This window comes from Myotis lucifugus, unplaced genomic scaffold, assembly GCF_000147115.1.
Source record: "Myotis lucifugus unplaced genomic scaffold, Myoluc2.0 scaffold_15, whole genome shotgun sequence".
NCBI lineage: Eukaryota > Metazoa > Chordata > Mammalia > Chiroptera > Vespertilionidae > Myotis > Myotis lucifugus.
The window spans coordinates 3,418,671-3,437,128 of record NW_005871063.1 but is presented as its reverse complement, the minus strand read 5'-3'; the positions used below and the strand labels follow the sequence as shown (position 1 = coordinate 3,437,128).

The 18,458-nt window shown below is 33.4% G+C and overlaps 1 protein-coding gene across 4 annotated transcripts in view; it reads right to left on the bottom strand.

Annotated features, from left to right (window-relative positions):
• Positions 1 to 18,458, bottom strand: part of CASD1 (CAS1 domain containing 1) — a 41,464-nt gene that overhangs the window by 2,154 nt on the left and 20,852 nt on the right. For 3 of the 4 annotated variants that reach the window (XM_023750726.1, XM_014452402.2, XM_014452403.2), the window contains 9 exons: positions 17,889 to 18,311; positions 16,716 to 16,805; positions 9,692 to 9,811; positions 8,532 to 8,688; positions 7,094 to 7,173; positions 4,776 to 4,877; positions 3,313 to 3,453; positions 2,727 to 2,804; positions 1,414 to 1,506 (listed from right to left, as the gene is read on the bottom strand). In XM_023750726.1, the coding sequence (XP_023606494.1) occupies positions 1,414 to 1,506; positions 2,727 to 2,804; positions 3,313 to 3,453; positions 4,776 to 4,877; positions 7,094 to 7,173; positions 8,532 to 8,688; positions 9,692 to 9,811; positions 16,716 to 16,805; positions 17,889 to 18,311 (1,284 nt within the window). Of the gene's footprint in view, positions 1 to 1,413; positions 1,507 to 2,726; positions 2,805 to 3,312; positions 3,454 to 3,832; positions 4,564 to 4,775; positions 4,878 to 7,093; positions 7,174 to 8,531; positions 8,689 to 9,691; positions 9,812 to 16,715; positions 16,806 to 17,888; positions 18,312 to 18,458 lie in introns of those variants that run through there. The other variant, XM_023750727.1, reaches the window with a different exon arrangement.

Here is an 18,458-nt window from a genome sequence, read left to right as displayed (position 1 = left end):
GAGTAGAAATATGCTTAAGCTACTTCAACAAATATGAAGACTATGATATTTCTATATTTTTAATAGAAACACTAAATAGTAAATTAATTCAAAGTTTATAAAACTCTCATGCTTTAAATATTAAGGGGCATGCAAAATAAATATTCTTTAGTCCACTGAATGACTTGGTAAGTCTTTCATGATCAAGATTTTTAAATTCTATGTAATCCGAGACTTAAAAAATAATAGAACATTTATTCAAGAACTCAAAAGGGACATTTATTTCCCTATTTTATTTTAGTTAATCCTCACAGAAGGGTATTTTTTATGTTGATTTTTAGAGATTGGAAGGGAGGGAGGGGGAGAAAGAGGCGAGAGAGAGAGACACAGGGAAATAGAGAGATGTGAGAAAGAGAGACAAATTTATTGGTTGCCTCCCACACATATTCTGACCAGGGCAGGGGATCAAACCTGCAACCCAGGTACATGCCCTTGACCTGGAATTGAACTTTCAACTCTTATGTGCTCGGGGCTGGTGCTCTAACCACTTAGCCATGGGCCAGGGCTTATTTCCCTATTATAAAGACAACTTAATAAATCTTATACTAAAAAATGTATCTCTTAAATAAATCATATGCTCTAAAATTTATCTTTTATGATTACAATATGAATTGTTTTAAAATATTGTTTCAAATACAGCTCAGAATACTCAGAATGTATTTCAAAACCTACTTTAAACTGATTTTATAGATTAATTTCATATTAGTATTACACACAAAATGTACTGAGTTTTAAAATTTCCCCAAAATTTCTAATTATAAGGATGCATTTTATTATGATAAGCATTATAACTATATTTAATTATGGAGATGAACAAATTAAAATCCCCTCAGCTGATTTCATTTATATCTACTAGTATTATATCTACTTTTTCTCTCCTGATCTCAGCATCTTGGTTGTCCTTAAAAGCTTAAGACAGAGTCATCTATGTCTAGTCATTTAAATAAAGCTGTAAAAAATTATATAATATGTTACTGCTTTTGAAAGTACTGAATTTCCCCCCTTTATAATTCCGTAAGTAACATAGCTTTGATTAAAAAAATGTCAGGTTGCCCTGGCTGGGCTGAAATATCCTCCGGTACACCAAAAAGGTTGAAGGTGTGATTCCCAATTAGGTGTGTATGGGAGGCAACTGAATGATGTTTCTCTCTCACATCGATGTTTCTCCCCTCCCCTCTCTCTCTCCCTTCCTCTCTCTAAAAATCACTAAAAACATATACTTGGGTGAGAATTAAAAAATAAAAATAAAAACATGTCAGGTTTACACACAAACACATATATATAAACGTACACATACACATGTATATGCACACAAGCATATCTGTAACACTTGACTGTTACATATATGACAGAGCAAAATATTAATGTACCAACCTCTAATGAAATTTTTCCAAACCAAGCAAAAAATGAACTGTAAACAGAACGGGCATATCCAGGAATATTCCTTATTAGAATAAAGGCTAAAATCTAAAGAAAAAAACCACAAAGGTAAATATTAATAATCTGTTTATTAAAAGCATTTTTGCTTTCCTTCAAGTCATAATTTATTCTTTATATTCTTAAACTTGATACATACAAAATACTTTCCCCCCAATTGATTAACAAGTTATTTTTGTTCTAGAGTGTATACAAACTCGATTTCTCAAACATGTGGTTTGTAGACTGCATACGAGTGCAGGTATTAGGTAGTACATGGTTGAGCAGTTTTAATTTATGCTTATTAGAAAAAATATAAACCCACTCTGAGGCTTCTTATGAAGAAAGAGATGATATCATATTTATGTGGCAAAATTTATAAAACCTCATGATATAGTTTTGCTTTTTCCATAAGGATCCTCTAGAAACTCTCCCTGCTGCTCTTTGCTGGGCTACTTGTTTTTCAGGCCTTGGCTTAGACACTATTTTCTCCAAGAACCTTGCTGTGACATCAAGATGGGTTAGGAAGAAGTTTTGTGTGTTTCCAAAGCACCCTATTCATCATCACACTACCCACAATGTCCTATGATTACCTGCAACCAGAGGTGTCTGCAAAAATGTAAATATGACCTGAGTTGCCTCTAGCCTCTGCCTACCTCCCAGTCTCTACCACACACTTACGAATGTGGTGTATGCTCCTTCCCACCATAGCCTGCCTTCTTGCTGCCTGCTGTGCCTTCATCCCTCCAAATCAGCTGAGATTTCTCAGGGAAATCATCCCTGACCTACACTCCAACCCCAACTAGGTAATATCCCCTCATGACGGTCTATTATTGCATCATGTACTTCTCTTTATAATTACATGGTAATTACATGATTACTATCTGTAATGGAAGAATGTAGGCTCGATAAGGATATAAAGTATGTCTGATTTGGTAATCACTATATCCTTCAGCATAATATCTAGTACATACTGGCATCAAATATTTGGTAAATGATTAAAAATTTCTTAAAAGCAAATATGAGAAGTACAATGAACATTTTCTAAGTGCCTAGTAAGTGACAAATACTGATCATTTCCATACATTTAATATAACAACCCTTTAAAAGAGATTTTAATATCCCTGTTACAATAAAGGAAACTAGGACTTAGAAAGTTTAAGTAAAATAACTATATTTTAAATAGTTTGATCTCAAATTTCTTTGCCGCTAAAGATGGTGGTGTCCTTATCAAGAATTAAGAAACACTTTCTTTAAATCAAGATAATTACCTGCACCACAGAAACAGATGGGTGGAGTTCGTTGCACTCTGCTTTGTTCTTACAACTGCTAGCCCAGATGGAATAGGTCTAAAACAAAAAATACATGAATAGGTTCACAAACGCAGTTACGCCCTAAAGAGTCAGCATTCTCAGGAAATGTTGACGTTTTCTTTATTTATCACATTATGCTTCATTATGTGATGTAAAAGCTTCAGTAAAACTTCCCACAGGTTTGCTCATCACTGGGTGTCTCCACTGCCCAGACATAAAGCACAGAGAGGGGCTTTGGTCCATGCTGCTCTGGGAACAGTGATCCTGAGGCAGTGATGGCTCTTCGTGTCAAACACCTTACGTTATGTTTCTTCCCAAATTTATTACAATTTTTAAAATTCCTATCACTTAGATTTCAGTTATTCTTCATATTTAACTTATATATGTATTCACTTCAGAATTTATGTTCAATTGGAAAATTAAAAAAAGAATTTTAAAATATTTTATTTATTAAAAATAATAGGTTCAATTCCTATCTCTTAAAGGAAATTTTGTATACCAATTAGGATGTTGGAAAATTAGAAGATTACATTTTGAAACTTACCAAGAAAGAAACTACTGAAATAAACAATAGAACATTTGAAATTTTGTTTGAAAAAAGAGGTTCACCCTTTCCTTCAGAAAGTATTTGACGCTTCTGTAAAGTCAGATAAGTGAAAGCAAACAACATTCCATGAAAGACTACCTGAAAAATAAAGAGAGAAAAATTTGTTTTAAACAGCGTCTTTCCAATAAATAGCAACAAATGTGGTAAATGATAAAAACATGTATAAAAGTAATTAAGTTAAAAGCTTACTCGTAGTTTCAGAGTTCCTAGGACTTAAACTTCAAGAGTAAAACTTCAAGCAATGAAATAAAGCCCATGATTGTTACAAACTATCAGCAATGGAAAAGCCATCTCTTATAACAAAATGAGACAAACTGGCTCAAACTGAAGAAATAATGCAAGTGAAGAAATAATGACAATTTAAAAATATTAATAAAAAACTATTCTGAAGGCACATAAAATTTAATTGTACTCATCCAAGATAAAACATCTTATATTGGTACTTCTTTTAATTGAATAAAGCACAGAACGATTACAAGACCAAGTTCATATTTTCAAATAGGAGTATATGCACTTAAAGAGTGGAAAACACATGGTGGACCAGAGAGCTTTCTTTTTAAATAAAGACTTGATGTGAACTACCATATCATAGTAGAATGCTCTAGTGAGAAAGTTGAGAATTTAAAATTATTTGATGACAAGACCTTTGCAAAGCTTTTTATTAATAATTAATACATGGTTTTGAAATGCAATGCGTTCATTGGAAAATGCACAGGTAATGGGAACCAAGCACTGGCCCAGAAATAGGCACTAAGAAAACATTTGTTGAATGAAAAATGGGATAAGTGAAAGAAGGGAGGAAAAGGGAAAAGAGTAAAGAAGGGTAATTATGCAGTGCCTATTATTTAATGAACGCTGTGCTGGACGTTTTACATTTTGTTGGTCAACTGAATGAATCTTAACCATCCTTCAATATTAAATTCATGAAATCACCCATGCATGACACCGCTCTTTCTTCTTTTCAAATTTCTACCTCCAATTTCATACTGCATACCTAACACCCAATTATAAGTAGTAATCTTGGGTTTTAAACTAGATTTTAGTATTTAGAATCCTGGAGGTATGTCTTCTTTCTCTAATATGTCTTTTTTCTTCTTTCTCTTCATCACACCAACAGTAAAGCATATATTGGGGCTCAATACATATTGTGCTGAATGGCTGAAGCATACAAAGTATATGATGGGTCACCTGTAAGTCAAAATTATGACTCAAACAAAGGCCACTTTATAGACAACATTTTTACAGTATTTTTCTGCTGATCTACAGGCATACCCTTTCTCTGCTATAAAAATGTAGAGAAATAGGGCTTCTAAAACTAAGTAAAAATAGATGAAAAATTTTCCAAATAATTTTTAAGAGTACAATATGAAATGGCAAAAGATCAGAAGGTAAATACATACGTAACGGTCTAACCTCCATCTGAACCACCATTCATATACATTTCCTTTCAGTTCAAAACACTTAGACAATGGCCAAAGAGAAAAGATCTTCTCAAATGCACCCTGAAAAAAGGAATCCAGAAAATAAATTAAAATGGTACAAGTAAATACTTGTCTTGCAATTCATTAAAAATAATAATTTTTTAAAGTTAGAATTATATAAGGATCACTCACAGTTTTTAGGTTCTCCTTATTTAACTTAAAAATATCACGTCATTTGAAATTCATTTGAAAAGAAATTTATTTTACTGATGACAAAACATTTTTGTTACTTTACTTTTACTGCACACGGAAGGCTACTGAGACTGAAAATTTTGAAAAGAATAAGCTGGTAATTGTAAAATTATTCCATTTAAAAATTTAAATCTAGTACACAAAACAGCTAATATTTACTGATCAAAACACAAAAATACAAAAGGCTTCAACCAATATGCTATAAATAACCTAAGAAATGATGGTTAAGGTTAAAATATAGTTCTTCTTTCTCTAACTGTCCTTAATAATCTATAATTAACCAGTTGAGTTAAAAGAATCCTCTGAATTAGTCACCTTAATCAATCAACCGGCAAGTGCCATTACTAGTTTTTGAAACAAAGTTTACAATTTTATTCTGGTAAAGTTAGTGAATTGTGCCCCTTTATTAACCTGACAGCCTTGAAAATCTGAGAATGTAGAGGCAGAAGTCTTGCGCACATTCCTGCACATTAATGAAGTCTTTCAAAGAAGAGAACAAAAACCTCAATTTCCAGACCAAAGAATGACGACAAACTCTATTAAGGAAAACTCCATTACTAGACCTAATTCCACAGCATAAAAATGTCTAACGTCACAATTTTTTAAAAGGCTAATAAAAATTAAGAAAAATATGGAAACAGTATTGTATTTTAGGTAATGCTGAATGCTTAGGTCAGAAAAACTTTATTATTTTAATAAAATGTAATATTCTCCTTTTAATGACAGATTTTAAAATGCTTATAGCTTGTTAAAAATAGGTCCTATTTATGCCTCAGAATATTAAGGATGATTCTTAACAAAATTTTCAATATAAAGTACTTATATATCATATATGCAAACTATATGAAATACAGAAATATGACTTAATAGGTATATAGCTATTAGATATGATCATATGTATCACATATATGATATATTTGTAATGTACAACTTTATTTCTGATTAAAATTTTGTTTCTTATGTGATCAACAAACAAGTGTTTATTGAGCATCCATTATGTGAAAGACACTGGGCTATATTGGACTATGTACTTTTTTTCTTGTGCAGTAGTAAACACTAATCCAGGGCAGGGGAAACCTCCTTAGTTCCTCTATTGAACCTCTGGTCCACCTTCCTTTCTCTTCCTCAGATGCACCACGAGAGTGTTGGGAATTTTAATGAATGACTATTAAGTAGTTGTTGCAATTACTTGGCTTATTTCTGTACACATTTGCCATCGTTTCTTTATTATTTCATAGATCTTCTGCAAAAAACCTTAGAGGTGGAGCAGTAATATAAATGCTTTATTTCTAAGTATGAAAATAAGTATGAAAGCCTACGAAACAAACAAGCCAGAAACCAGCTTTATAGAGAAACACACACACACACACACACACACACACACACACACACACACAGCTTATATGACATTTGTACCTGATGCGACCAGGTACAAGACAGAGAGTTTGGGAGACAGGAGCAAGTTGTACAGAATATGTCACAACTACAGGCATTCAAATTAAAATATTTTGTTTATTGTACTGCCTAAACGATATGTCGGTCTCATGGACTGACCAGCAGGTAGCTGAGAGAAAATGACTAAACTTTTAATTAAATTAAATGTACTACATATGTACAAATCCCGTTGCTCCTAAGTTGGTTTTACTAACTGCCAAAATTTTACTCTGCAGTTATGGAAAAATCAAGTAACATTTTGATGCAATGAATAATGCACAAACCAAGTTGCAAATTCTGTCAAGAGAATTTTGATCTCCACTTAGAGTAGTGTCTTAAAGAGGCATTCAATAAATGTTTGATTGATCAAGTAAAATGGGTTCTGAACAATTGCCAGAGGAAGAGCTTTAAATTGCTCTTACAACAAAACAGGGGTAACAAAAGTGGGTCTCAAAAGATCTACATTGAGTAGTCAACTACCGAGTGACACTTTTATTACAGTCATTAAAAAATGAAGCTAAAGAAAAGCTCTGAATCTTCTCACATACTTTAATAGATTTGAACTCTAAAATAAAATAGAACAAAATATAAACTAAAAAGACTGTACAAACCTGAGAATATGCCAAAAAACATATACATAACAGCAAGAAGGCTAGTTTCAAGAGTAAACCAAAATGCCAGAAACAACTTCCTAAGAGAGAAAATATTTAATTTATTAAAAATTGTGAATTTACATAAGAAAATATTAGATACTATTTAAAGTATTAATACCCTGCATAGTTCTTAACATAATTTAAGGCTGCTTATAAGTTACACAAACTACATCTAAGCAGTGTAAGTTACAAGTAGAAAAAAAGGTAGAGGGTCCTTACTAGGAATGAGGCTACAACATATACCTGATAGCCTATATACCCACTATTCATCCACTACAAATATATTTGAAAACAACTCCTGAATTCAATTATACCTATTCATTATTGAAAGTTACAACAAAATTTGGAACAATATGTTCAATGTAATTTTAACAAACATGTTGAATCTAACTTACACTGCTTAAACATTAAACTTCTAAAGAGAAAGCTTAAGAACTCTCTAATGGACTAGGATTTAACCATAAAATATATTTTACATATACATGTTTTAAGTTATGTGCTCCCAGTTTATACACATTGATTATTCATTTGATTAATATTTTGAGTTTATGTCAAGCAGTTAAACTACAGAGGCGGTCCAAAGACACTAATAGATTTTACTAAAGGCTGGAACTCAACTCTTTCCTTGAAAAATTATTCGATATTATAATGAAAGGCAACAGAAAACATTTTTGATATACAATACTTGGTTAAGTTAAATAATTAAAATTTTTTAAATTATTTTTCCATAAAGGAAAAATATTTTAATTCTATGATCTTAAGGGTGAGGGGAAGCATTAAGGTAATGACTGTGGCCTCACTTTGAACACTATAAGTGACTGGCTGTGTGAAATTTGAAGATGACAACCTTTTGGACACTTAGGTTTCCTTATATGTAAAACAGGTTGATAATAACTGCTTAAAGGGTTGTCTAGAAGATAAATTATATTAGCACTTTTTAAAATTGTCTGACATAGAAAGCCTTTTTTGCAAATAAATGTTTATTAAAAATCTCAATATATATAAGAAATCAAATAAAGCAGAGTTATCAGGACTGAAGCAGGATGTAAGGGACAGGAGCCCTATTTGGCTTTCCTTTCTCATAGCTCTCTGCATTCTGGCTTTGTACTCTTTGAAACTGTTGCATTAGTTAATAGGTAAAATGGCTTTAAAAAATTTAAATGTAAAAAGAAAAGACATAATATAGATAAAACTATTATTCTGCACTATTATTTCATTTCAACTATTTATCTGCAACATTTTAGAAAAAGTTTTTAAGACCAAACTTTCAAAATGTCAATACTACACATAAATTTTAACTGTTTACATGTCTCAAAAAATAGCCTTTACCAACTAAAAAGAAATTTAGTACATTGAAAGAACATATTTATTAACATAAGTAAGAGAGTATATTTACCATTTGCTTTTTTTTGGATTATTTGAGGCCATAGTGCTAAAGTAACATATATGACCATGAACCATACCGTGACCAAGGGGACAAAGTAATAGAATTGATAAGGTCGATCCATTACTATACATAACACCACTACCAGGAAATTGAGACGAAATAAGACCTATTAAAAAGGAGAAGAAAATGGTTTTCATTCAAGATATTCATGAACAGCAAAGACAGATTCTTTCTGACAAAGTATAAATGTTTGACACTAGAGTAACAAATATACACGCATGTTTTACTAATCCCTAAAATTATATTTGTTCTACAGTCATTGTAAAGAGTTGGATATAAAATATTTATGCATCATTATATTAACTAAATCACAACAAAGCACAAGCCTGAGCTGTCCTCTGGCTGCAATTGCCATCGTGTTAAATGTAGGGAAAAAAATCATAAATCTCCTTCCTAGAGCTCCAGTTTATAAGAGGAGATTAGATTACCTCAAGAAAAAGTATCCATTTCATCTCTATTTGATGTTGATTTACCCCATTTGGGATTAAATTGAGAGTTGTCATAGATACAAAATGATATTACTCAAATTAAAAAGTATCTTTGGGACTTATGTAACAGTCATTTCAGACAGTGTGATGTCATTCAAAGAACAAAGAATTTGAGAGGTTGATATTAGAGCTGCAGCACTTACTATGTTACTACAGGCAAATTATTTAACCTCTCTGAGCCTCAGTGTCCTTGTTTATACATGAGAAGATCACAACTCAGGTTTGTAATGAGAGATAAGTAAAATAATGTTCATAAATTGCCTAGAATAAGGTAGAAACTTAATAAATATTAATCTCTTCTTAGAGAGAGAAAACAGGCTATAATAATAATTCCAGGTAACTATACATTTCTACAAAACTAAAGTAAACCAGCAATGTTTTCCCTTGTGTACCAGTGCTTTTATTATACATTCATCTAAATTATATTTCCCTTCCCTCAGTAATAAATTATTTATCTCTTAATTATTAACCATAGAACATAGAAATAATACAATTTTAAAGTGCTATTTCAAAACTCAAATTATTCATGGTCTTATAATGACAATATTTATATTTTATTAACAGTTAGGCACAAAAGCATGTTGAAATGAAGAAAAAGAAAAGAACTGAATGCATTCCTACCTGACATACTCTATGGATTCCAAAGTCTCCCTTGACCCAAAAATATGAGAAATGCCCATAGCCCGTCTGAAATAGATATGCAGCAACCAGAACTCGAACGTGCATGTACACAGGCAAAAACTGTTGACAAAAACAGATATGTAAAATATATGTTGGCACTAACTATACCTTGAATTGCCATAACCAGCACTTTTAACCAAGATAGTGGATCATCATTATCATTTGGCATTATCTCAATGAAAAGATTTATTCTCAAAAGTTACACATTATAGCAGGAGTTAAAAAATGTAGACTTTGGAATCAGATAGACCTAGATTCAAATTCTGGTTTCTGCCACTTACTAGTTATGTGACTTAAGTCGGAGTTTTCTAAACTGCAAAGTGTTTTTGTGAGGAATGCATAATTAATATAAAAGCACTTTGTATATTTCTTCCAGTTAGAACTAAATATATGATATCAAATTATTAATCACCACTATGGATTTCACATTTTCCCAATGATAAAAAACAAAATTTCCTAAATTTTTGGCCATGTTAAATATATTAGACCTGTAAATAAAATGGTCACATGACTACTTACAATATTAAACAAAACATACGTATTTAAAAATATATACAAACATATTTTAGAAATATTATTTCCCTACACTCTTATCTTATAGAATTTTATTTTATATGCCCACATAAACTGTTTCATTATGACTAAGATGCTTAGAATCACTTGCCATGGTTTTTCAGAGCATCACATCTTCACTTTAAGGTTGAATAAAAATACCATATTTCTAATATATATTTTAGGGTGTCACTGGAAATATGATCTCATTTACAAAGTCCTGATTCTCATAAAACACTATCATTCCACTTATCCATTAACCATTAGTCCTTTAGATGCATATTCATGATCTCTACAATAGAACTAGTACAGTTTTAAAAAATTACCTTTTCAAGGCTTGTTCAATGACATTCAACACTTGCAATTACATTCTTTTAGGGCTAATTACTAAATCTACATAGATATTTTAAAAAATGTTTTATTGATTTCAGAGAGAGGAAGGGAGAGGAGGAGAGGGATAGAAACATCAATGATGAGAGAGAATCATCGATTGGAGAATGTTGCATGCCCCACACTGGGGATCAAGCCTGTAACCCAGGCATATGCCCTTCATTATTATTTTTAAATGTCTTATTCTTAGGTCAGAAATTTTTAATGAAGGTATAACATATTAGAATCACAGGGATGAAGGTGGAAAAGGTACTACTGAAATAACCTCAAGATTTATCTAATCTAAATCTGTGCTCTTACTTCATTCTTGAATGGTCTCTAAAATGTTCCCTTCAAATATCTGAGCACCTTTTTAGTAGCAGAAAACAACAAATTCCAAAGGCAGTCCATTCCATTTTCAGATGGTCCTTAACTGCTATTAAGCTGCTTTTCATGAAAAGTTGAAATCTAACTTTATGTACAACTACCAACTTCAGCACTCTAGGGCAGTGCTGTGCAATAGAAATAAGAGTGAGCCACACAGTAAATTTTTAATGTGGCCACCAGAACATTTAAAAAAATTAAAAGAAACAAGTGAAACTAATTTTAATCAGTATATTTTATTTTTTACTCAATATATCTAAAATATTATCATTCCAAGATATAATTAGATATTTTACATTATTTTCATACTAAGTTTTTGAAGTTAGCATGCATTTATCATAATTAGTCATACTTAATATGGTTCATGTTTTACTTTATGTAGTATAGCAATCTTAATTCTGACTGGCTACATTTCAAGTGCTCAACAGTTACCTGTGGTAGTGGTTACCATAATGAAGAGTCTAGTCTGGAGCCATATGCACAGGCTTAATCACTCTTACATCTAATAGTTCTAAAACTATTTTAAAAAAACAGATGTCAAACCTAGGCTAACCATTACTAATTACTTTAACCACTCTCCATAAAATATCCTTTCAAGTCCCTTCAAGACTGGGGCTAGGCCTACAAAGTTGGGACTTGGTTCTTATATTTCAACAGCAAAAACTATTCATTTAAATGGTATTAAACACTATCACAACAATTTGCCACGTTCCAGATAATGCTAGATTATTACAAATTTCATGTAATAATTCTCTGAACTTTTTAAGATATTTTATACCAAGAGAAAAGTTGCGAGAATAGTACAATGTATATCTATATACATATTATGCTAAGCCATTTTTTAAAATTTATTTCTTTATTGATTAAAGTACTACATATGTGTCCTTATCCTCCCATTGCCCCCCCCCTCCCCACTCATGCCTTCACCCCCCTGGTGTCTGTGTCCATTGATTAGGGCTAATATGCATGCATCCAAGTCCTTTGGTTGATCTCTTCCCCTTACCCCCACCCTCCCCTACCTTCCCTCTGAGGGTTTGACGGTCTGCTAAGCCATTTTAAAAGTATATTTGCAACTCATACAACTTAACAAAAGGAAGATAAACAATCCAATAAAAAAATGGGCAAAGGACCTAAATGAACACTTTTCGAAAAAGGACATACCAGAAGGCCCAGAGACATATGAAAACATGCTCAAAGTCACTAATCATCTGAGAGATGCAAATCAAAACAACAATGAGGTACCATCTCACACCTGTCAGAATGGCTATCATCAACAAATCAACAAATAACAAGTGCTGGCAAAGAAGCCGAGAAAAAGGAACCCTTGTGTACTGCTGGTGGGAATGCAGACTGGTGTAGCCACTGTGGAGAACAGTATGGAGTTTCCTCAAAAATTTAAAAATGGAACTCCCATTTGACCCAGTCATTACACTTCTAGGAATATATCCCAAGAAACTAAAAATACCAAGGACATGTGCATCCCTATGTTCATAGCAGCATAATTTACCATAGCTAAGATTTGGAAACAGACTAAGTGCCCATCAGCAGATGAGTGGATTAAAAAACTGTGGTACATCTACACAATGGATTACTATGCTGCTATAAAAAAGAAGGAAATTTTACCATTTGCAACAGCATGGATGGACCTGGAGAGCATTATGCTAAGTGAAGTAAGCCAATCAGAGAAAGATAAATACACATGATCTCACTCATATGTGGGATATAATGAACATAAACTGATGAACAAAAATAGATCTAGAGACAAGGTAACACTGAACAGACCATCCAACCTCAGAGAGAAGATGGGGGGGGGGCGGTTTAGAGATCAACCAAAGGACTTGGATGCATGCATTTTAGCATAACAAATGGACACAGACACTGGGGCGGTGGGGGCTTGTCCTGGGGTGTGGGGTGGCCGGGGTGGAGTGGGAAGTCAATCGGGGAAAAAGGAGACATAGGTAATACTTTAAACCAGGGGTCGCCAACCTTTTGCACCTTATGGACCACCACTGCTTTAAACAATGAAATTTTTAAAAAAAATTTTAAAAGTATATTGCAGACCACATGACATCATCCCTACATATTTTAGTATCTTCTAAGCAGAAAAAATACCTGACCATATTTTATTATCATACCCAAGAAGTTTAATATGTGTATAACAGTATCTGCTGTACAATGTATACTCAAATTTCCCTGATTGTCCCAGTAATATTCCTTATGTTTAAAAAAAAATTTTTTTAATTTAGAACCTGAATCAATGATCACACATGGCACTTAGTTATCATTCTTTTTTAGTCTCTTTTAATTTAAATTATTTCTTTTTTGTCTTTCATGAGTCAAATCTATATATATATAAAAGGCTAATATGCTAAGTGTCCAACTGGCCGACCAGTTGCTATTACTCGCACTGACCACCAGGGGGCAGAAGCTCAACACAGGAGCTGCCGAGCTGCAGTGACTTGGCAGCGGCAGTTCTAAGGTGACGCACCCCAAAACCAGAGAGGAGGGAGTCCGATTCCTTGTGGGGCCGCATGATTCTACCTTTGGCCATGGGTTATGTTGTTGCTGGGGCACTGTCAGCAGCGAATCTGGTTTACTGCATAGTTGCATTTGCGTTCCACACCCTGTACGGCAGCAACTTTGCAGAGTGTCCTCTCTTACCCTGGGACCCCTCTGGGGGATGTCGGAGAGCTGGTTTTGGCCTGATCCCCACAGGCCAGGCTGAGGGACCCCACCTGCCGTAGGGACTCTGCTCACTCCATAGATGCTGGGGAGGGACCAAGGGAGGTTGGCTCCAGGGCGTGTCTGGCCCGTCTTGCCCAGTCCTGCCCTGCCGGACACCTTCTACTTAATTTCCTTTCAATGTGCACAAACCCGTGCACTGGTTCACTAGTATTATAATAAAATTTTAGTCATAAAAATATATTTTAAATTCCAACTACATTAAAATTAGTAGCTAAGCTGGGCTGACTTCTGGTTATTTTCTTTCTCTAGTCCCACAAATTTTCCCTCTAGACCTTTGATTCAGGTGTAACTACCATGCTATACCTTTTCATATTAAATTCATAGTATTTTATCCCTTAGATATAAATTATGTCTTAAAAGAATGTTTATACCAAGAATTGCAATCTACCAGACCATCTGTATTATTTTTAAATTTTTCCATTAATATTTGATGTGGTATCTATCTATCTATCTATTTATCCATCCATCCATCCATCCTGGTATAAAAAAGCCTAAGCGACCATTACAACAGGTCAATCAAACAACCGGTAGCTATGATGAGCACTGACCACCAGGGGGCAGATGCTCAACACAGGAGTTGCCTCCTGGTGGTCAGTGCACTCCCACAGCCAACCTCCCACGGCCAGCCAACCTCCCATGGTCCCTCCCCCTGACCCAGCTGAGCTGGGCGAGATGGCCCTGATTGGCCCCGATCCCTGGCCAGGCAGAGGGACCCCCCCCACCTGTGCATGAATTCGTGCACAGAGCCTCTAGGTTTTAGTATAAAACATGGCACAACTAAAATTTTATATATTTTACTCAAAATAGAAAACATTAAGATTAGGTAATTAAAATCATTATGGCAGTTAAAAGGAGTTTTTAATTAAGTGAATCTCTTAAATATCCAAGAATCAAGTCCCCAAGTATGTTATAACCCATGCTAATAGTGCTTTGCTGGTGTAGATATAGGGCAATTTCTAACTGCAAAAGCCTATAGTATAAAGCACAGGGATATGGTAATTAATCAGAACAAGTGATCTGTTAATGAAAAGTATGCCCTTCCAGAACAAGGATTTTTTTTTTAATTGTCATTTAGGATGTATTAGAATGTAGTCTAAGATGTATTAGAATGCTAGCTTGGCAAATGATTATAACAGAATGCCAAATTGCCTGCATCCATTTATGATCCAAGTCCTTTCTGGAATCACTAAATTGAGGAACTTAATCTGCCATTAATTCTTTCTATCTGACTTTTTTTTTACACTATTATCACCCTTTAATATGTCAGCAATTAATTATGTCCCTAAGTGGCATTTTCTTAACACCCTTTTTTCCTCTCAAATTAATTTAATCTTTATTCATATGTCAGAGACATTTTTAAGATTCAAGATGCATCTCCAGTTACTTTTTTAGAGAATTTGCCAAATTCATCCTATAAATTCTGAACTGGGCTTATAAACTAAGTTTAACTATCTTCGTCTCTCCTTGCTCGGGTCTCTGACTGTCCTGGCTCTCCCACGGCTATGTGATTTCAATTGGTCCCTTCAGCTGCAATGTCACAGGAATTTCACTGCTGCCACGAATAAACGTACCATAGTCACATAACTTCAGCAAAAATAATACTTCATTCCTCTGCCTTTTACTCTTCAAACAAATCATCCATAAAATTTTTGAAAAATAATAGACTTTATGAAGAATAACATTATTTTCAAAATGTTAGAGATATCTGAAAACCCCCAGTATTATTTACCTTAACGGCTATGAAAATTTTAAAACACTCCGTCCTGAGCAACAGTCTCCTGTCATCTTAATTTATCATTGATTCAAATACTGTTTAAAGATGTGCACTTTATATAATTAACACAATTAGAAAAACAGTTCAGTAGTTCCCAAATTTGAATGTTTCTTAAATTTTTAAAACATATTTTATAAAAGTCAGTTTGTATCTTCAGTATAAAAACTTATGTGAAAAGTGACAGACACTTAGGTTTACCCTCAAAAGTCTGTTTTAACTGTAATGTAGCTAAAGTGTTATAACTGATTTTTTTTTCCATCCTTGCCAAAACCAAGATGTCATCAGACCACAAGAATCCTAGGGAGAAGGAAAAAATGATTTTGTCCAGGTAGAGGAGGCACTGAGTGAGCAAAGGAAGGGTCCCCATTTCACGGAGAAGGTAATACTTAGGAAGTATGGCATATCCCACATGGTCTACAGTCCATCAGTACCTGAGCTCTGAACACTGGGGCAAGAGAGTTTCAAGTTTTTTAAACTTTAAAAGTGTAAAAATAGTTGGTCAAACTCCCAAACTTCCTAAAATATGGTGAAGGATAGAATATAAAATATAATCATCTAATTTGATTTCCTTTGATAGTCACTTGCCTATTCCAAATCTTTTATAATTAAGTGTCATCTACAAAGAGTTTTGATAACTTTAAATTAGTTGTTCAATAGGATGACATGAAATAATGCCCTTAGATTATCAGCTGCTTCTACTGCATTAAAATTAAGGCCAAGAAAATACAAATAATTTATTGCTCTCTTTTCAGAACAATGGATTTTGCTTTTAAAACTACACATTCTCAAAGTCAAATGGTAGGAGAAGAATAGGAAGGCAGAAAGATTGGGTTGAAAATAAATGACAGAGAATATAACACAAAAGAGTCCATGCCCTTAAAAAAACATTAAAGTGACATTATTTCCTACTAGAGGCCCGGTGCACAAAATTTGTGCATGGGTGGGGTCCCTAGGCCTGGCCTGCGATCAGGACCTTCTGGCTGCTGGCCGGGGCCTTCCTTCGTTCCGCGCTGCTCCCTGGTGGTCAGCACACGTCATAGTGAGCAACTGAAGTCCCGGTCTCCTGGTCAAACTCCCGAGGGGACACTTTGCCTTTTATATATATAGTAGAAGATATTTTCTGAATTTCAATATACTTACAGTACTTGCTCCAGAGATATGATAAATCAAAATCACAAGTTGCATCCAGCCTTTCCATTCATCTGTTTGTTCTCTATTTAATACTTTAGTCTGTGTAAAGAACCAAAATCTGTTTCAAATTTCACCATGAAGCTATTATTTGGACAATTTATACTAAGTATGTTAAAATTATTCTTATAGGATATAAAGCTAATGCTTTTGTTAAAAGAATTTGTGGGGGGAAATTAAAAATAGTCATTTTATTTCTTGATAAAAGATAGAATATGAATTTGAAAACTAATATAAACTAACAGATTTTAAATAGTGTTTAAGTTGATACCTATGGTTTTATATTGAGTACATTAAACTATGACAATGGTTTATAAATCTAAAAAATAGCATTTTCTAATTTTAAGAAAGTCTTAAGATTTCAGTTAAAAAATATCTTACAGTTCTCTTACACTTTAATGGGGGGTGGGGGGAGAATATTCCCTTAGAATATTCTCACCGGAGATGAAGAACCGATTAATCATTCTCATATGAGTTATTTCTTACAATAGAATTTATTAATTCAAATAAATAATGTCTTATAATGGAATTATACTAACATTCTGAGCAACTACAGAAATGCTAAAATAGGTACTTCAGATATTATAAACATTTGCCCACACTATGTAAATATCCGACAATAGATATTAAATATCCGACAATAGATAAGGTGAAAAAACAAGCAGTAATATATTTCACATTAGATTTTCTCCTGTGAATACTACTGATTTTTCTAATTTGTGTGTACATGTCTGATTGTATTAATATAAAATGTTTGTGCATATAGGCATTTATTAATAAAATTATATATTTTTGCTCTGATGTATCATGTTCGAAGACCATTATAAAATTGGAAGCAGCTGCACTTTCTCCATCCCCATGCAGGCAAAATAACACAAAGTCATGACATTTTTTCACAGGTCATTATTTTCAACTTCTTAACAATCTTCACGAAACTCTTTGAACTTCCTCCAAAATGTTTTAAAAAGCAACAGAGTCTGCTAAGTGAAGTATAACCACAACATTCATTTATCCTCGCCAATATACATGCTTGTATATTTTGGCATGATAAATGGTATTTTTTTTTAAATCTAGAGTTTATAATGAAATAAGGATAACATGAGCTAAAAAGAAAACAACTCTTACCTCTTTAGTGTTTTCATTGTAAAATACTCCCAAAACCAAGATATAGATAATTGGAATAAAGAAAGTTGAATGTGTATAAAATTTGTTTTCCTTCATAAATAGATTTGCACGGTCACACATATAGAAATAAGCCATAATCAGGCCAAGTTTGCACAAAGATTGTAAAAGTATTTCTAATGGAGACACGGGGGTATTGATAATATTTTTCTTTTCCTCTCCACTTTCCAAATCAGTACATGGCTTATTCTTCCGATGAGCATTACGATAAATTATATAAAAAATTAAATATCCGACAATAGATAAGGTGAAAAAACAAGCAGCTAGCTTCTGCATGAGAGTCAGAGGAGGCCGAGGCTGACAACAGGAACCATCTACAGGCTTCAGTATCTTATTGCAATACACGTTCATAAGAATCATTGCACTCTGTGAACAAATCAAGTTATTTGGTTATTATCTTGTCAGTAATATATTTCACATTAGATTTTCTCCTGTGAATACTACTGATTTTTCAGCACTGAAACCAAAAATGCTTTTGTACTTTTTACTACCATTTCCCAACCACTCATGCAA